At 43.5% G+C, this 20761-nt stretch overlaps 2 protein-coding genes across 4 annotated transcripts; one reads left to right on the top strand and one right to left on the bottom strand.

Moving 5' to 3' along the window:
* The first annotated feature begins 10948 nt into the window (after positions 1–10948).
* erlec1 (endoplasmic reticulum lectin 1) lies at positions 10949–15483 on the top strand. The gene is made up of 14 exons (XM_069144902.1): positions 10949–11275; positions 11353–11457; positions 12495–12575; positions 12727–12804; positions 12889–12952; positions 13055–13101; positions 13207–13430; positions 13598–13739; positions 13829–13993; positions 14073–14132; positions 14447–14571; positions 14658–14735; positions 14834–14909; positions 15394–15483. Exons 1-14 carry the CDS (start codon positions 11138–11140, stop codon positions 15463–15465), a joined length of 1455 nt encoding a protein of 484 aa, XP_069001003.1. The 5' UTR covers positions 10949–11137; the 3' UTR covers positions 15466–15483.
* Positions 15029–20752, bottom strand: gpr75 (G protein-coupled receptor 75). 3 transcript variants are annotated; one of them, XM_069144901.1, is made up of 2 exons: positions 19412–20752; positions 15029–19118 (listed from the first exon to the last, which is right to left on the bottom strand). In XM_069144901.1, exon 2 carries the CDS (start codon positions 19008–19010, stop codon positions 17367–17369), a length of 1644 nt encoding a protein of 547 aa, XP_069001002.1. In that variant the 5' UTR covers positions 19011–19118; positions 19412–20752; the 3' UTR covers positions 15029–17366. The 3 variants fall into 3 exon arrangements, with proteins under 3 accessions (XP_069001002.1, XP_069001000.1, XP_069001001.1); XM_069144899.1 differs by having other exon boundaries at positions 15029–18985; XM_069144900.1 differs by having other exon boundaries at positions 15029–18985; positions 19415–20752.
* Positions 20753–20761: the final 9 nt, after the last annotated feature.

Below are 20761 nucleotides of genomic sequence, written 5' to 3'. Positions count from 1 at the left end.
AGGATTGCATGCACTTTGTGGGCCTTCTTTCTGTACATCATGCATTATACTGTAAGTTTGTATGATGACTGGTGAATCATGAGCTAAAAGTATCCACTCAGCAGGTCATCTGTCAGGGTTGCTGACAGTACCAGCTGGCCCATTCGGGCTGCCAGGGGCACAGGTAGGTTAGAGAGTGGGCCTCCCACAATCATGGTTCTCCTTTCTATATCATGGGCTTGAAACACGGCCAAGATTCGAGTTGTGGTGCGCCTTCCTCCAGGACAACGCCATAACGGATCCAAAACAACAACAGAAGGAAAGGAGGAGCAGATTGCCCACGCAGCCATTCATGTCCAGCACATTATTGCAGGTCCCGAGTTCAAACTGGGTCAAGGATGAAATATCAGAATCAAAGAGGGTACAAGATCAAAGGTAGTGTGTGTGTGTGTGTGTGTGTGTGTGTGTGTGTGTGTGTGTGTGTGTGTGTGTGTGTGTGTGTGCGTGCGTGTGCATAAGCCAGTAATGGTATTTTGTGGTCAGTGAAAATGATGAAAGTGTTGAGATGATAAAAAATGTAAAGCCTCCTGGACATTACTTGCAGGCAAAGGATGAGTGTGTTTATGGGTTTTGTATGATTGGTTATCTGTGGGTATGTCCTCAAACAGTCCCTGCTATCAGCATGGGTGACACAGCAGGACAGAAGAAAAAGAGTGCATGACTTTCTCCCGTCCTAAACAAAGTTAATTGTTGAAGAGAGGCACAAATCAAAGAGAGAAGCAACTTTTAAAAGGGGGAAAGTATTTGTGCTGACTCCTACTTAAACATAACAACACATCCTCACACCAAAATGACAATATAGGTCAAATTCCAACGACTTCCGTGACAACATATGAGAGTGTTTGAGTCGCTCTCTGTGAGAGCAACACGTCCTTCCACCTGAAATACAGAATAAGTAATTTGACAGTTGGTGAGAACCAGAGAGGGGCATACCTCACCTTCATCATCATGGTAACAGTAACAAACACGTGGTTAGGGTTGCCACGTGGTCACAGTCTGGTTCGCAGTTTGGTTTCAGCACCAAAACTAATTGGTTAGGTTTAGGAAAAGATTATGGTTTAGGTTGAAATTATTTAACATTTAATGTGATGTAACTTATGTTATTTTATGTACATAATCAGGTGTTTAGTGAGCGATTATGACTGTAATTTTTCCAGAAACCCCAGTGTGGCCCCTCTATGCGCGCAACATCCGCTGGCTGTTGAAATCGGACCACCACTGCTGGATTGTATGTATTTATTTAGTTTTACGAGAGGCGAGGAGGTGAGGGGAGTTGAGAGGGCTCCAATAAATCTTTATCGAAACTAACGCCATATTATTTTTGCACTGCAGAATCTTCGTATCCAGGTCAGACAATGAGCTGCAACATCATTTTCACCGATACAAAGTTGTCCTCAGAGAGAACTAACACCGGTCTGTATGTACAGCCAGCTGAGACGAGTGCGACACCAAAAAAAAAACAAAGGGATATAACAAAAATAATAAATAACTTCAGTCGTATTTTGTGTACAGTCACCAAACTCCCTTCGCACATCAATGGTTATGTAAAAGCTAATTTTAGGTGTTGTAGTATGACCGACAGGAGACCAGTGATATGTGCGGTGATGAAGTTCACTCTGGAAAAAAGGGACGATTAAGAATAAACAACTGAGAGGACAAACGACAGCTAGCGCGCCGCTAGTTAACACCACGTGGATGTAAATGCTCACCCGGTGGGTAAACTGGGAAAATAATTTTCAGATGTGACTCGGGTGGTTGTTGGTGTGTATTTTCTGTTCAGTAAATAACAATATAATGACCCAAATCTTCAGACGCAACCTATGTTGGCGAAACAGACAGTTCTCCTGCTCACTACTCTGCACAAATGGACAATATTTACTGAGGCTTAAAGAGCCGGTGTTCACACTTCACCTCCGCTGCTACAACTCCATCCCTGGGGAAACGTAAGATAACATAAGATAACAATCCCCTGGTTCTTGCTTCATACTTAGACACGAGAGTGCTATTGAGCTTCACACCTGTCTCGGACAGGCATTTTTAATAATTATCAACCCGTATTAAGTCATCTAACTCGAGTTGCAGTTACATTTATAAGAGGGCATTCATCTGCGCAAACAGGCCTGTGGGAAACAAATGAAAAAGTAAAAATTTACACGTTGAAGAGTCTATTTCATTTTTGCACCGATATCAGAAAAGATTCTTCTCCCTTCAGAAATTAAATCTCATTGTAATGAGCCAGCCAACCTAAAACCCTATCGAGTTACAAATTACATCTTAAAAGCACAAGTCACAGCCAAATCCAACACCTTGAAGGAGGGCATGATTAAGTGTGTCCAAAAGTAAGGCTCTAATTTTCCAACAAAATTACCCACTCTGAGACACTTTCTGCAAGATTCAAGGCCTGACAATTAACTTCGTGATGTAATGACACTCTTCATTAGCTTTAGTAGCAGAGGATTCTCTCATTAAGAAACAGAATAATCATGTTGAGCACTTTAATGGTAAAACCGCCAGCAGTTGAAATCTGAGCCAGACAGGGAGGCTGGAGTTTACTTTGGCAGCGTGTCTCTGCATCCCGGCAGCACTGAGGGTGAGAAGCCAAGCAGGCAGCAATGAGGGGAGGCCAGGTAAAAAAATAAATTTAAAAAAAAACTGGTTGCATCATTAATTTATTCCATTTTACGTAGTGGCAGAGAGTTCAAAGCTTGATATTTTTTGCAAGATTTTTTTTTTGCACGTGTCTTTTGTCTTCCCTCCGGCCCCGACCCGCCTGGCCTTTTGGACACTGGAGGCAGGTGGAGTAGCAGGTCAGAGTCGAGGAGAAAGCAGCATGGATCCTGCCAGTCACACTGGGCCCAGAAGACTGAGTGGCCAGGCCCTGAAGGACCAACTGGCAGATGGCTGCCTCGGGATAATGACCAGGTGACATCTGCAGAGTGAGCAAGCCATCAGGCTAACAGACTCACCTTGACCCACCAGGGAAGCCAAGCTGCCCGTTCTCCACCACCACCACACTCCTCCTCCAAATCCCTCAGGTTACACCCACAACCCGAGAAGTATAACAGAAGGTTATTGATTTACTCAGTTTCTCCACCCGCCCCAAAAAAGAGGTGTGAGAATGTCCCAAAAAAACATTAACAGATTTTATGTGGGTGTCTGAATTGAATTTTCTTTTATTCTCTGGAGATTCAGTCTGGATTGTGAGTAAATTTCTCTCTGAACTATTGTTCTTTTGTCTCTTCTGTGATTCTAATCAAAACTCCTTAAATGACACCAAGTTGTTGACAGATAAACGTGGGAGCTGAACAACATCTGGTCGCAGGAATACGGTCAAGTTGCTGTGTAACATAATGCAAAATAAAACTGCCGGTTATTTTCACTATATTGCTCACAGTGATGCTACTGATGAGTGATTTTTAAAAGGCATGCCTTGTCTGAAGACTCACACACATTGACTACGTGTTGCTATGCACAAAGGTCATATTTTGACAACACCGAGATCATGAAAAGGTCGGATTCCCTGTGCCATTTGGAAAAGAGGCAGTGTGATACCAACCTGCCAATAGAATTTCAGCATGTCTTTTTCATCTGCGCTTTCACACCATACATTGTTTACTGAACAGTTTACCGTGGCTGCATGACTGCTGGCAAACTGAGGCTAGGGAGAAAGTTTGGAGGCTGGAAAGGAAGAGGTGCGCTGTTGAATGAAAATAGCGTCGCAGCTGCGACAGTTGTGCACACTAAGCAAAAATGAAAGGCACCGTTTCTGTGTTTTCATGTTCAAGTGTGGAACCAACAAGAAAAGTCAAAAGATTTGAAGGGATTTGGGTCTGCAGTGCCAGATTGTGTAAGATTGGCCTTTTACAAAGACAAACACACCTGAATTAACAGGATAACACACAGAATGACAGGCGTCATGAAAACTGTCGACCTCCTCTTATTATTTGTCAGGATATGGATGTAAGGTTAGAATCAGTTCGAGTCACTCTACGTTTGCAGAAGTAATAGAAGAGCATTTGCACAACGTGTTATAGAGGAGAAGGCTCTGCATACTAAGTGCAATGATCTCTTATTGCTTTTTTATTTTGTGAAATGCATACCATGTTCAGTTCATTATATCTTCTTTTATCAAAGCGGAGACAGAAATAGTGTCGGCATCAGGTTATCCTAGTTCTCTTTTAACTAAAGACTAATTAGGAGGTAATATCAGTATAGTACCTGCAGTGACCTCATGGGCTCAGCACTGCATGCAGATGCTGTGAACCAGCACTCATCACCCACACTTTTTTACAGCTGTATTATTGAAGGGCATGTAGGTTACTCATATACATACCTATATTATTGGTAAATTATTATTTTAATATGAATATCTATTGTGTTGCAGATTGGTTGTCATAAGCGTGGGCATTTTAAGCAAAAATACTTTTAGATATTTGTCAGTCAGCTATAAATTGGTGATTATTTAAATCTCACAGCGACCCCAAGCGGCAACCTGCGGGGCTGAAAAATGAAGCAAACACAAAAGCTGCAGTTCCCCGAATGGCCAATTGAGGTTGGCTCCAAAAGCAAGTCAATCCTCAAAGACCCTAATGCTAAAATGCCCAACTTTACAGCAGAAATAACCATGTTAAGAGCCTGGTATAAAGAGTTGTTTTGATCTCAATGGTTAACTTTCCCGTTAATGACCAAATTTATATTTAACTCATTCATTTAAAAATTGCATGCAGGTTTCATCAACCAGGCTTTTTTTGGTCGACCTCGGCTCCATCCACGCGCCACCTCTTTGCCCATTTTTTACATTTTTGGATTAGCCGGGAGAAATGCTGAGTCAGGCACAACCAAGATGGTGATTTGAACAGTCAAATACACCCAGAATTGAACTTCAAAATAGTTGATTTTTCTACACATTTCACCTTCAGCCTGATGAGGACTCTTCTTTCTCTGTTTTTGTTGCATAATGGTGGCTAGCATACCGCTTTTAAGAGTATTACTGTTAGTTGTAAAGCATTATTAGCAGGTGCCAGTAAAAACAAGGGAAAACAGATTTTTCGAGACAATAGACACCTAAGCTGTTGGATTTCTTTATGTTTTAAGGGCTTTTCAAAAAATTCAACAACCATGAGCCATTTATGGTTTGTCATAATCTTTACCTACTTTCTTGTCTAGTAGGCAAGTATAAAAACCTCACAGGCTGAAGGTTAAATTACGTACACTAAACTATTGCCTTTACTTGTTTTCTCTCAGTTGTCTGATTGCTTTACACATCAGCCAAGTGCTAGACACTGAACTCATACATAAAATGGAAGAAGCCATCATCTCTCGCTCTCGCATATCTCAGCCAGTTAAACCCATCTGCGGTTCAAATTGGTGCCAATGAAGTCTTGTGGCTGCGTTTAAATGATGATGGATTGTGGAGGGTTTCTTTGCATCAATTACACAAGAGCAGCGGCGAATATAAATGACCCCGTGAATGCAGCACATACTGTACTTCTCCTCGGCAACATAAAGAACTGTGGAAAGAAAGGAACGTATTCATTTGCCCTGTAAATAGCTTATGTGGGTTGTTGTAAACAGTTAGTCATATTTCTTACATATAATATAGAGGAATCAATAAAATATACAGCATCTTCCATCTAATATTTCACAGCATTTAGATAGAAGTTTTTGCGAATACATTATAATGTAAAAGCTGAACCAAGAGATTCAGATATGTCTAGAAGTAGGATACGGCATGATCTTCTTTCACATTAGGATGTTTACTTACTAATCCTGCTCACATTTTGCCATATTTCTAGCTGCTGAAGTTCTGGTATCAATCAAACGCCCGGAGAATCTCCGTTTCCATTCTGCGTCCAGTCAGTCACGGTCTCTGTTGCTCACCTTCAGTGTTTGTGCCGTTCCCTGTCGAACTGTGAGGGGACACTGAATGACTTTCACTCTCAAAGTTTTCTTAGCTTCACTAAACTCTTCTATAGCTCATACACGCTGCCTAGGGTGCATTTTCGAGTAGTTAACTCACTTTTTGTTCTTGCTTATATAAAAGAAAAAAAAGAAAAGAAAAGACACTTCTGGGGGTTTGACTGACTTTTGTATTCAAGCATGCCGTCTCCAGACTTTCAGACAGCTTAAAGTCTCAGACAATGCAGACAGTATTTACATAAACAAGCTGTGATGGTCACCTTTGAGAATGGTCATCGTGGGATGGGCTGCTTTTGTGATGATGAAGTTTGTATTCTTGTACGGATTGGGTCAACCCACTAATACCTAAATATAGAGTCTGACTAATATAAAACTCTGAATACAGGTTTATACTGTATAGATTTTAATTACAGGCTCTGTGTCATCATGATGCAGGCAGGGACTCTGGGATGTTCTGTCTCTACTGACCCCCCTTCTGATACTCACACGTAAGAGCTAAGCTTCAGTCACGGCCAAATATAGCGAGGACCAGCTCCCTGAATATCTGGATCCTATCCAGACCCATCCAAACCAAAATACTCTCTCATTACCTTCTCTGCAGGGATGTGCCGAACAGCACTGTGATCCGCTGCCACGCTTCAAATCCCTTTCTTTCATGTGTCACGGACTTGTTGTTTTGCTACTTTGCAGCACTTATTCAAGTAGCAGCGCCTTTACAAGATTTGTTTAGCCTATGACACAGCATTTTAAGCTGACTAAAAACACAACAGGTGCATGAGTGATGGCTGTGTCCCTGCAAAACGGACAGAATTACATCATATGAGGAAGCAGTGCCTGTGTTCTGACATTACGCTCCTCAAGCTGGTAAACACATCGGTGCGTTGAAGATTCTTCAAAATGGTGAAGTTGTTTCAAGTCCTTTGGTGTTTTCACCACTCTGGAAACCTCAGTAAACAAACTGGGAAGAAGTGCATGATGCAATGTTGATAAAGTGTGCAGTATTAATGAATACCACAGAGAACCATAAATGGTTTAATTGATTTAGACGAGCTGTATGGAGTCCCAGTCTGAAGGGAAATGGTGTAAAAATCATAAAAGAAATACATGCAGGAAATGGTTTACACAAATCAATACTAAATGTCATTAGGAAGATCCAGCAAAAGTGCCCGTATTGATTTGATGTCTGACATGTTCTGTTTATATTTTTAGGTGGCAGCTCAGGAGATTTCTTAATCTTTGCTGGAGACCTTCAAGTGCCAGGATCCATTTCTCTCTGCTCCTTTTGGAATGATGTTATTATGGTTGGGGAGATGACCGATGTATCAATTATGCATAAAGTGAGGAGGGTGTGGAAGGCATGTATGCAAATAAAGTTCAACCAACAGATGACAGTCAAATAAATGAAAGTGCTCATTTCAAAGTGGGAAGTTCAGGTACGTTCCCGCCGGTCGATGTGTTAACAAGCCCAGAGAAAGAGACACTAAAGAAGTTTAGACTCGCTTTGGCTGGTTTTATCTCAACTACCAAAAATATACAAAGTGAGTAATTCTTCTGTGAGGTGTAGCTAAACTTGCTGCTCAGCCGTTCTGTTTCTAGTCTTGGTGTTAAGCTAAGCTAACCAGCTGCAGGCTATGGCCTCATATTTACTGTGCAGACACAAGAATAGTATTGATCGTGTCCTTAGCTCTTGGCTCATGGTTTATTCACTGGCTTTTTTTTTTCCTAGAGCTCTCAACAGTATTGTAATGGTTTTCTTCACTAAAATGGAGCCTGCTTAATTTTCATGGCAACTGAAAACTGGGAAAAATACAAATCCGTCCATCAACCCATGCAGTGCATACTACACACACACACACACACACACACACACACACACACACACACACACACACACACACACACACACGTTGGTGTATGCTTCAATCTCTGCATCCATATGTAGTATGCACAGAAGAGACAGGTGTGAGTTTAAGCTGCATAAGCGGAGGAGCGTGGCTGCAGAAGGTGGATGATCCGGTGGCATGTTCTCTTGCTTGTATCCTTCCCTGTTCCCCTATATCCCCTTCTCCTCCTAATCCTCTTCCTCTTTGTCTCAAAATCTGTTATAATATTCCTCCTGGCTTGCATCCTGCGCATTCACACGTCAACAGCTCCACCAACAGGTGGAGGAAAGAATCTCAGGTTTACGCTCACTTCCTCCCCGACGGTGAAACACGGCAACCATATATTTTCAGGGTCTAGGTTTTAAATTTCCTCGGTAACTGAGGCTGCTTTCCACGTGGAAGGAAACTATTTATTGTCTTCGCACACACAGCAATGCTGAATCAACGGAGCCATTGGATAATAGAGTACGGACACCGCGCCGTGGCACAGAGCTGCTCCAGCTATTCCTTCTAAAAAAAAAAGTCAGCCAAATAATATCAATGAAATGCTCAGTAAATCAGCAGGATCCATTTCTCTCTCTACTGGACATCTCCATACTGACGTTCATCATAAATAACGAGACGTCCTCAAACATCAGCTCTGTGCATTCAGCACACAATGACATTTCCATATCCATCCACTGGGTGGCAGAGACGAGGCAGTCGGACTTCATGTTGTGCCGACGTGATGCAGAACCCGCTCTCAAGCGTTTCAGTTCAATTCATCTTCTTTGAGTCAACTAGAGAAGAAGATGGTGCTTTGTATGTATTCCTTAAGCACAACAGTCAGATGCCACGTATTGCCTGCATCGATCAATATGCGTTTTATGATAGATAATAGCCCTGTTCACTACCAACAGCATCAGTCCAGATCAATCCCACTGATTAATCAACGGTAAACGAAGAGTTATCTCTTCCACCTTCATGGTTCATGAAATGTAAAACGACCCATCAGTCAAACTTCACACAGCGGCATGTGCGTCTACCATGTTTTTTCATCGACTTGTGTCTGATAGGAGTTAAACAGAGATGATTCTAATGTATTTATGAATTCAGAATAAATATTTTACCATTCATTATCTAGTCATGTGATTTAAGCTTCTGGGGTTAAAAAAAACAAATCGAATCATATTTCACAAATTTATGATATAAATTCTATTAATATTTGGTGGTTCTTAACTATGATTTAAAATAAAGTTTGTGGATTTTAACAGTGATTGACGACACAGCATATCTTTGTCTTGTACAATTACTTTGTAGGCATTCTCAGTATTCATGGTGAACGGCTGTTCAAAATCTAACAAATGAAAACATAAACAAGTTTTGATATTGTAAGTATTACAGCCTGAACGGTTATGATCTAAATCATCAAGCTGAACTTCATTACAATGAGCCTGATAGATGCACATGCATGTATGTATGTATGTATGTATGTATGTATGTATGTATGTTACACAAGAGGAACGTAGCTGCGGGAACATGTTTCAAGTGGGGGTGCTGTGGGGATGATGCAATAGGTGTGAGTTGGGTGGGTGGGGGGGTGTGGGGGGTACCTCCTTCAACACATATGAAAAAGATCTGTGTAAATGATACATGTCTGTAATGATACATATAAATTGTACATTAGTTGCTCCTGTTTTCTCAGAAAATGAAGGCCCTTAAAAAGAAGTTGCGTATTTTGATAAACATGTATACAATATTTTTCTATAAAAAGGAATCATATTAATGTCATAAAATATACTCGAAATACAGGCTACACACACAGAGAGAGAGACGCACAGTTACAACAGCGGCTGGGTATTGACTCACAGGAAAGCCAGATTTACAACGTGAGCATTGATGATAAAACAGAAACCTCCAACGCTGTTATTTACTGGCAAAGCAGGTGATGATCTGATAAGAAGCTACACAAAGTAAACACAAAGTAAACACAATCATCATACACCAGCAGCTCTGCACTGGCTGCTCTGAAAGCCAAATTTACAAAATATCTCTACGATAAGAGCATCGACCACTGACACAGTTAGTCCTCACAGGCAAAGCAAGGACATCAGATCATCAAACTAACAGTTCATAAAGTGCATTTAGGTCTGCCATATTCTGTTTATGTTATTTGTTGTATTTTTTTTTTATACATTTAACCCTCAGAGACGGACCGTAGACCAGTTTCTGTTACTTTAAGGAGGACAGAGGATCTTTGATTGGTACCAGCGGAGGACTTTAGTTTAATAGTGTCTTCAGTCCAACTTTAAAACTGAGCCTGCAGCCTCTAAAACACAGTAACGTTGACTAAAGGTGAAGTCTCGTTAGGTTAAATGTACAAAATGTGTTTCTGTTCAATGTATAAATATAATGTATGCATTATCTGAAGCAACTTGAAACAGTTGTGTAGGAAATGTAGGATACAAACAATACACGTCAGCTCCCTGCTGTCTTTCTGGAAAACAGCCCATCTTTATACTTGTTCACCGTGATCCTGCTGTTAGTCGTTGATTCGGATCGACCATGTTTTGGTCTAATTGATTATAAGCTTCGTAAAAAGCCGGAAAGTCGAGATTTTCTTCGGCAGGTACGCCTGCTTGAGGTCAGACCTTTAACCTGACCGTCATTTCCACCCGGACAGAAAGTTTGGAACTTGAAGATACACTATTAAACACTTACTGAAATCTAACAAGCATTAAAATACGGACATAACGAACAAAAATGTAAAGTAAGTTTAAAAATGTGTATTTGTAGTTGTGGTCGTGCGAGTCCTCTACCATCCGCCAGGGGGTGCTGCAGCAATTTGCGCACACCTACTAATGGTCTTAAACTGTAAGAGAAAATGGTACCAAAAAAAAAACCTAATATGCTATAGATATCGTCTAAATTTGAGAAACAAATATTTACTTCTATCCTCATTTGACCACAGAAGTTAAAAAAAAAAAAAAATAGCTTGCTTTATTTCTTCTCCAAATGTCAAACAAGTTTTTCATGACCTCGTCCCGTCGCCAGATGTCGCTGCTACTATTTGAGCCCAACTGACTACCGGAACTGTGGCCGGAACACGACGTGGCAAGGAAACGGTTTACTTCCTGTGTTTTGTGCTGTATTGACATCCGTCTCGTATCTTGACGTCTGTCACGCCAGACTGCCTCGGGCTTTGCCGCAGCTCTGAATTCATCTGTCCCGGCGGGTGATAAGCGGGAGGTGCGGAGGCTGTCACCTTTACATGAGAAGCCGGCTTTAGGAGCTCTGCAGCCGGACAGGAGACGACGATGGCCGGGCTGCTGTTGGTGACTCTTGGGGGGCTACTGGAGGTCTGCAACAGCATCTCTGCAAACAGAGGAGGGTATCCCACCTTCACAGACGAAATCCCTTTCAAAATCACCTGGCCGGGACCTGAATTCATCCTGGTATGTCTCCTCCTTTAGTGTGACGTCGTTTATCTGAGGAACAGATGTGCTGACGAACGTTTGTCTCTGGTTTGCAGCCAGCTTCAGGATCACTTTACCACGAAGACGACTTTGTCATCATGACAACGACAGAGAAGGAGAAGTACAAATGTCTCCTGCCTTCCCTGACAGCTGGAGACGAGGTGAGCGGTGTTATCTCTCTGAAACCAGGCGCAGCACCGTCAGCTGTTTTAACCAAACGTGAATAGAGGATTTTTGTCGATTACAGTTGCAACAATTAGTCGATTAATAACTAGAAATTTAATCGCCAGCTATTTTGATAATTGATTGAATCGTTGGTAGTCTTTTTTTTTTTTTTTTATCAAAATGGCAGAAAGTCTCTGATTCCAGCTTCCTTAATGTAAACATGTTCTGGGTCCTTTTGTCCACCGTGACGATAGACAGAATAACTTTTGGTTGTGGACTGTTGCTCAGGACAAAGCAAAACATTTTTGGCTGCACATGTGGCTTAAAGAAACACTGGTTGACGTTTTATTATTATTATTATAATTTTTTTTTTACCATCTTCAGACAATTTGAACAGCAACAATTTCTCCTGGTTTACATACTTGCATATTTGATTGACTCCAGGTGTTCAAACATCCCAGTGAAGGGTCTGTCAATGTACAAGCGATGACGAGACACAACTCTGCTCGCTCTTTATTTGAAACCTTTACGAGAAGCAAAGTCCCAAGACACTTAAAAACGAAACCCCAAAAAAGTCCTGCATATTGTGCACCAAGATTCCACATCACGCCATCATCGCAGGCATTCACACGGGGACAAACGGACAGACGGACAGCAGAAGAAACGAGAGAAGCGGTCCGAACAAATAGAAAGCTTAATGACACCGAGTCAATCACCAACCCTGCTGCAGGAATGCAGAGAAACACACACACACACACTGTCATGAACCTGTATTCAGACCAATCAGAGGGTCTGAGGTGGAAGGTGTGGAGGAGGGGGGGAGGGGGGTCAATTGATCATCTATCTGTAGAATTTGTCGTCAATAACAGGACAGTATGACAAGAGGGATGCTTTCATTGTCCTTTTACGACATGATGTCTCCCTCTTTTTTTTTTTTTTTTTTTCTTAAAGCTCTTGTGTTCACTGACTCGGCTCCTCCTTCTGTTCTCCTCTCGCTCTTCTTGCATTTGTTTGGTGCCTCTTGATGTGTCAGGATGACGATAAGGTGTACAGCGGGCCCAGTCCAGGTGAACTTCTGGAGCCACTGTTCAAACGAAGCAGCTGCTCCTACAGGGTGAGACTGAAACTGCGTTCGGTTACAGTTCACGCTACGTCAGCGGAGCGTAACAGAACACGACTGTTTCCGCTGTAGCGTTGAGGTCGTTTGGTCAGCTGGAGACTCACTCGTGACTCTAAAGCTGCCTTTTGGTTTGCTGACATTGCAGATTGAGTCGTACTGGACATACGAAGTGTGTCACGGGAAGCATATAAGACAGTATCATGAAGAGAAAGAGACGGGCCAGGTGAGTGTTTGGCGTGATTATAATTCAGATGAACAGAATACCAGCACTTAGTTCAGTGAAGTGTAATCACATGTGTCTCTGCAGAAAATTAGTGTTCAAGAGTACTTCCTGGGGAATATGGCACAGAAGAGCCAGTCAATACAGACAGGTGAATTGTTTGTGTATTTTCATAGTATTGAGTGTATTTGTGTTTTCTTTGGTGTGCTAAAGCATGAAATTCTTATTTATTTATTTTTTTTATTTTTTTTAGATCCAGCTGAAGAGGCAGAAAATGTCAAACCAGTGGCAGAAACAGATGTAAGTATAACACTGAAACTTCCAACCACATCTGCTAGATGAGCTGGCACTTCTCACATCTGTCACCTTTTTTCGGTTTCCTTCCCTTTTCTCACTGGTGTACAGGTGCCCACTAAGAACATAGAAGGGCAGCTGACTCCTTATTTCTCGTTGGAGATGGGCAACGGGACTCCCTGTGTGCTGAAACAGAACGAGCCTCGCTCCACATATGTGCTGTACGTCTGCCACCCAGAGGCCAAGCACGAGATCCTGTCGGTTGCCGAGGTCACCACCTGTGAATATGAGGTGGTGGTGTTGACGCCTCTGCTGTGCGCACACCCAAAATACAGGTAGATCCGGCAGAATACCTACATTTGAATATTATGCTCAAAAGGTGAAGCCTCAATAGTTTGTTTGGAATTTTGAAATGCTGTTTTAAGGTCATTCCCGCGTGTTGGGGAAAAGCATTTTTCTGGTAGGAGACCCCGTTTCCAAACTTGACGCCTATCTCCTGCAGGTTCAAGTCCTCCCCGGTGAACGCCATCTTCTGCCAGGCTCTGGCAGGCTCCCCTCTGCGGCCCGAACGGCTCGCCCAGTTGGACAAGGAGCAAGAGGAGCAGCTCAAACCCCCTTTCAGCGCCACCACGGAGACCAGGGAGGTGAGGCAGAGAGGTGGCTGAGGAGGGAAAAACTACCGCTGCCGCTTGTGCGAACGACTCGCGGCTTATTTCTACCTTTGACGTCACAGGAGGAGGCGCCGCCGCCCGTCAGAGAGGAAGCCTTCACCTCCACTCACAAACCCATGGCTGTCGGAGGACAGGCTCAGGTCACCGTCGGCACCACGCACATCTCTCGCTTGACAGACGACCAGCTGATAAAGGAGTTCCTCGGTGGCTCGTACTGTCTGCACGGGGTGAGACATGTTCATCTGCAACGCGGGAGTTCCATCGACTCTGCAGCGACAACTAATCGTCTTAATGTGTGCGTTTCAGGGCGTCGGGTGGTGGAAATATGAATTCTGTTACGGAAGGCATGTCCATCAGTACCATGAGGTAAGGCTCCTTGCTAGTGAGCGCGTATGATTGGGGAGAAAAAAAATGTAAATGATTAAATGTACTTCTATTTATCAGTTTAAATGATTTAAATCTGGCTACAAGGCTGCAATTAACACGATTTTCATGATCGGTAAATCTGCTAATTATTTTCCCCACGAGTCATTTAGACTCTAAAATGTCAAGAAATAACGAACAAGTGATGAATAGATCATTTGTCTTTGCGCAAGCGGTGATTTTAATTGTGTGTGTCAGACCGTTGGCTGCATTAGATTCTATTTGTACGGTGATGTAAATGTTTCTCGGTGTCTCAGGACAAAGAGCAAGGGAAGAACATCGTGGTGGTGGGGAACTGGAACGCAGAGGAGCACATCGACTGGGCCAAGAAGAACGTCGCCCGATCCTACCAGCTCAAAGACGACGGAGTGCAGAAAGTCAAGTAAGCCACTCGGACGGCGGAACCCTCAACTGAGTTCATTGAATTTGTATTTTCTCTCTGCTCACGCCTGTTTGCTCCACGATAAGGTTGGTTTCCCACTTTTACGGCCACGGAGATGTGTGTGATCTGACAGGGAAGCCCAGACAGGTCACTGTCAAGCTCAAGTGAGTGAAAAGTCACGGTCATTGTCACCGATTCAACACGAGTAAAATACTACCAGTGTTTCCCCATTTGATTGACGTACGTCATTTCTCTGTGTCAGATGTAAGGAGTCTGAGTCTCCCCACGCGGTCACCATCTACATGCTGGAGCCTCAGACTTGTCAGTACATCCTTGGGGTGAGTTTATCTGTACCCACTGAGTCGCAGTCAAACACAGCAGTGCGCGAGTTCAACGGTTAACCTTGGCACAACTGCTACTCCCCTTCTTCAGTTTTAGGGGCTAAATAAAAGAAAAGTTATTTTTTTGAATTACAACAATTTATTACCTAATTAATGCACGTTTAGGAGATGGATATGACAAACGGTAGGACAGCAGATGATTCAACTTGATGTAACCAATAGAATTATGATGTATTGCACTGCTATATTTGCTGTAAATGAGACATTATTTGTGTTTGGTTTTTTTTGTCTATGAAAAGTCAGAATATATGACTTGAAAAAGGTGTGTCTCCGATGCTTGAAAAGATGGACGATTGTTTCCAGAGAAAAAAAGAAAAACGGGCTCATTGTGTTTTCAATTTTAGTGACGTGAAATTTGTTTTGACTCCCAAAGAGTGAGGGGTGACCGAAGAAAGTGTGACTGAGATGGGTTTTTTTTCAGGTCGAGTCTCCGGTCATATGCAGGATTCTTGACACCGCTGATGAACACGGACTTTTGTCAGTCTCCAGCTAAACTGATGAAGATACCGCGACAGTGAAGGCGCATGAAGGAGGAGGAGAGAGGACACTTAAAGAGAGGGGACACTTAGAAAACGGAAGCCTGTTCGATGAAGGGACAGAAATGCCCATAACACTGCGCTCAAAGCCAAAACTGAGTTTAAAAACTTGATCCAGAAGCTGGACTTTATGTAGCCCAGGAGCACAGCCGTAGACCACATCCTGCCGAGTCCAGCGGACGAGCTGAGACTCGGTGCAAACAGTGAAATGGGGCTGACGCCGGCCCACTCCACAAGGCAGCGGATTTATTGCCCTGAACTTCATATCCATGCTTCCCTTTGTGTTGATTAATTGCAAGCAAGGAAGTGATGAATCAGGGGATCGGTAATCATCAGGGGAATCAACAATATTCAAGGCGGTTTTATTGTCTTTAATGTGCGTGTGCATGTGCGTGTGCGTGAGATATGAAATGAGTAGCTGCTTGACTGTGGCACTTTGTATTTGTAGATGTGAGAAGAAACAAAACAAAACAAAAAAAAACAGGTCTGAAAATGTTTTGCAGCAGGGAGAATGTGTGCCGTGTTATTTTACAGGATGAGTGCGTGTGTAACTTATGCATTTAGAGGGTGCTGTGGAGTAACGACGCAACTGAGTGTTTGATTAAAATAAGTTTGTGGGATGGACAGAATGTCTGTGGGGTCATTTGAGCGGTATTCTGTGGTTTTACGAAGATGCACACTGAGATTCTGATCACTGCTGTATCACTGGGACAAAAAAAAACCAATGCATTTACAGCAAAGAATTAAAAAAAAAAAAACATGAAACCTCAACTGTAGAGTTGCATTACCACACAGGATCAAATATATATATAACAAATGTCTCAAGTTAATAATTCTAGAAATATCAAATTAGTTAGAAGCGTGTGTAAAATAAGTTCTCCCCCTGCACCTGCCACTGTAAATACTAAAGCCACTAGAGGGTGCTGATGCTATGCATGTGGTCAAATCTTCACTTACAGGATGAAACCTACTTGTGTTGTTTCCACATTCTTAACATCAACAAAGTCGACAGGTTTTCAACTCCATCAGACACAAAATAGTGTCCAAAAAAAAAGAGCTGAAACATTCAGATTATATTTCGCAACAGGTGACATCCTCACGTCTTGATTAGTCCGGTCATCAGCGGCACTCAAAGGACTGCATCATGTTCTCACATTTAAAAGGCTAGAACCAATAAAAAAAAATCTGATGGTTTTTCTTGGAAAAAAAATAACCAGAATGATTAATCGATTGATCAGTTGCAGATCCACTGATTTAATTGGTTTAGCTCCCGTTAAAAAAAGAAAAAAAAAAAAAAAAAAAAGTGAAAGGACAGATGCCCTGCACTTGCCAAACATTTATTGTGTTAAAAAGTGTATGAGGCTCACAAACACATTTTCCTTTAAAGAAGCAAAAGTCCATCAAGGTGCAACAACATGCCGTCAACAGCCGTGTGCGGGCTTGTGCAGGGTTTTCGTGGCAGCCTGCAGCGGAGGCTCGTCGTACCGTCTCTGGCTTCAATGAAAACCGACCCGGTCTGAGGTTATATGGGCACATGCGTGCACAACGGAGGGGCAGATTCATGAAAAACTGTATATGTGAGAGCAAAAAAAAACAACAAAAAAAAAAAAAGTCAGTTACATTAACGTTTTGGGACGTACACTTTTCATAACAAATCTCCAGCTTGTTTTTTTTTGTGTTTTTTTTTTAGCTTCCATGGCAACAGCGCTTTCATTTTTCCACTCAAGAAAACTTTCACCATAGAAGAGAACAAAAAAAAGGTTAATACCGATTCCCAATACATAAAATTGGCTGTTTTCATGTTCCTCTTATGACTCGCGTTTGATTAAAATTACGGTAAGATTGTCCAAAACGTTGATTAGACTGAGGGAATGGGAATCTGGTGCACGGAGGTGCTTTCGAAGTCTTGCGGTGCGTCTTGGTGAGTGTGGTAGTGCATGGCTACGTAGGACTTGGCAAAGGCAAATGTCTGAGAGCTGACGGGCTGCAGGCTGGAGGGGGAGCTGGGCCCTGCAGAGGGACTGCTGTTGTATATACTGTAGTAGGGCTCGATGCGGGTGTTGATCGGCGTGGAGGTGCTCGGGAGGCGAGATTTGCGCACGCCTGTGGCCCTCGGACTACCGGCACAATCCCTGGAGTGGCTGGGCCCGCAGGCCTGGTCCACCAGCCTCCTCTGCGGCTTGGGCGACAGCACGTAGGCCGAGTTGGTCTCGTGATGGGAAGATTTATTGCGGTTGACTTCCAGGCTACCCTTCCCCATCGCATGCAGCCGAGTCTTTTGCTTGCAACACAAGAAGCCCAGTGCGGCCCACTGGACGCAGCAGAGCACACGGCGGCGGAGGCCCGCGCTGTTGCGCGAGTACACGAAGGGATTGATGCCCGATTTCAGAAAAATGAGCACAAAGCCGCACAGTTCAAACTGGTAGTGTGCAAAGCTACTTTCCGGTGACAGGACGTCCTGCGCCAGTGAAACTCCCATTGGCAGGCAGCAAAGCAACACGGAGAACACTATGACTACACAGGTGACAACCGCCTTGGAGTCTTTGGCCGTGGCCAAGTTGACATTAGAGACCAGCTGGCAGCAGGTGGCTCCTTGGGCGGCCCCTGGAACCAAAGGCTGGCCGGTCCTGTTGGCGTACGGGTGTGTCTGCACATTCTGCAGCTTGTTGTAAGTCTGGTTACGGTACAGGGAGGGGCCCTGGACGGCACACTGCATGCTCTCAAAGCCTGCCGCAATGAGGGGTGGCGGAGGCGGAGGGCACGTGGCGTCGACGGTGATGACGGGACATTTCCTCACCTGCGCGTTCTTCCTCAGTGTCTGAGCAATCATCAGGTAGGACACCGACACCACAGCGACGCAAAAGGCAAAGTCTGCCAGGTAGGCGTACAACACAACCCTGGCCTGTCCACTTCCCAGGCCAAAGTGGGGCAAACAGGGTCCATCTCTGCGCGGGTACGCTCGCATGGTGAGGAGAGCGGCCATGGTGAAGCTGGACGTCCACAGCAGGGCGGTGAGGGCCAGCGTGCAGGGGAACGAGGCGGTGCGGTTGGGCTGCTGCCCCAAAACCATGCGCAGCCGGTGCAAAGCGATGACGGCCACCGTCTCCAGGGACATGATGATGAAGCCCGAGCTGGTCAGGTGGAAGGCGAAGCAGAAACTCTTGGACACGCCGTCCCTTCCGCCTGCATCCAGGAAGAGAACCAGCGCGAACATGGGAGCAGTCACGCAGCAGATGAACAAGTCGCAGAAGGACAAATTGAGGATCATGAAGTCAAAGTTGGTGCGGAACTTGCGAAACGCCGGGTCGAAAAAGGACAGGAACACCACAAGGTTGCCGTAAGAGCCCAGGAAGAAGATGAAGATGAGGAGGAGGGAGCAAAAGGTCAAGGTGGCGGTGTGGATCACGGCCCAGCCTGAAGGGGTCTGTGTACCCAGGCTGCCATTGAAGATCTGCTGTCTTGGCACATCCACCAGGTCTGATGGTGTAACAGTGGTGTTCATTGTATTATTGACAATTTATAAGGATCTCACAGTCTGTATTATTCCTCTACGTGGAATCATGATCACAGTATTGGCTGCCTCCGCCATTGCTGCCACCTTGGTAGGGTGCTACAAAGGATACAAAGCCAGCATTTTATAATCGCATAATACATTTACAGTTAATAAGAAGGAGCAATGCATATAGAAATGTAGGTTCTCATAAGAAGCTGCGTGTTAAACACCAGCATTAGGCTGTGCATCACTGCATTTGGGCCAATTATACATTTTACTCCCCTCAACACACACACACACACACACACACACACACAGTGTCCATGAAAAAGCATAAATGTGTGCACACCACTGCTTTTCTTAATGCATCTACATTTCATTATCACCGACGATGAGAAAATATAACATACCACCTGTGATCGGTCGTGCGTCCATCATCATCATCTTCATTTGATACAGTCCATCTTAATTTTAGAGCAGGATGATAGTAAGGAAACTCACCGCTGCTTTGGAGGAGAAAAAAAAAAAAAAAAAAAAAACCCGCATTTGAGCAGCAGCTCATCCAAAACGGAGCAGATCGATGACCAGCACTCGTGTAAAAAAAAAATACGTTTCGTTACATATCCGTATAAACCTCAACGCGTATGCAGCGCAAAAATATGGCAGCGTGGTCGTTTTCTTGGCAATATATCCATCCTCATAGACGAGCGACGGCGGCTGGACGTGCACTGAAAAATGAGTATGAAGTCACCGTCTACGTATTCTGGGCATGAGCATAAATACAGCACCGCATTCAAACAGCCCATCTGTAAAAAAAAACACCAGCTCACCTCTCCGGCCTCCTAATAACTCTTCAACAGCGCGAGAAAAGAGGACATGTTTTGCAAGTTTTATTTCACAGCCAATTTGAAAAAGACCGTTGCACCATTACTCTTGACACGTCACATATTACCGCAGCAACCGCACTTTTTTTTTTTTTTTTTTTTGTTACCATGGCAACACACTGTAGTTGATGCGAAAAATGGCTGGTTCTGTAATATTTAAGAAGGACGGTGCAAGTTATAGTGGCAATTATGACAGCCGTTACTGAATTAAAATTAGTTCAAACATTTTTTTTTTTTTTGTATTTGCTATATTTGTCAACCGTTTGTCTTTTAAACCTGTCCATCATCAGCTCGGGCTAAAATAGAGCGGATTTAAACGCTGAACAGGCCTTGCAAGCATATACGTCAACATTTTTTTTTTTTTTAATTTAACCTGCAACCGCCACGAAATTAATTTGAAAACAACAGGGATTTATATGTGAAAGGTGCTGCCGGGTGGGGGGGGGGAGGGTGATAAACTCGCCAAATAAAACAAATAAATGTTGATTCCTCCTCACCCTCCCGCCTTTTCACTACCGTCCTCAGGACCTGCAGAGCTCAACAACGTGGTTGCCAGGCAACACGACGAGTGATGATTCTCCACGAGCTCGTTAATATTTTAAGCAGGACGGTAGTCACGCGCCACGGAGGGCCCAGATGTTTTCAGCAGGTGTGGATTCAAATGGTCTGACTGACTGACACAAACAACTTCTAGAAATACCCCAACACTGCAGCCACAAACCTTTCTTTAGATAACCTCCGTTACCTCATTTTCCTTTGAAAATCTGTACCCGTCTATTCAAGATGTACATTATTGTCGAACACGTCTTCAGACAAAAAAAAAAAAAAAAAAAAAAAAACTTAAGTTGTTTTTACCTTATAATGCTGTAAGACAGC

This window comes from Embiotoca jacksoni, unplaced genomic scaffold (genome assembly GCF_022577435.1).
Source record: "Embiotoca jacksoni isolate LCO1_2020_lvr unplaced genomic scaffold, fEmbJac1.0.p SCAF_12, whole genome shotgun sequence".
Classification (NCBI taxonomy): domain Eukaryota; kingdom Metazoa; phylum Chordata; class Actinopteri; family Embiotocidae; genus Embiotoca; species Embiotoca jacksoni.
Note: the sequence above shows the minus strand (reverse complement) of the source record. Positions and strands in the feature narration are given on the sequence as shown.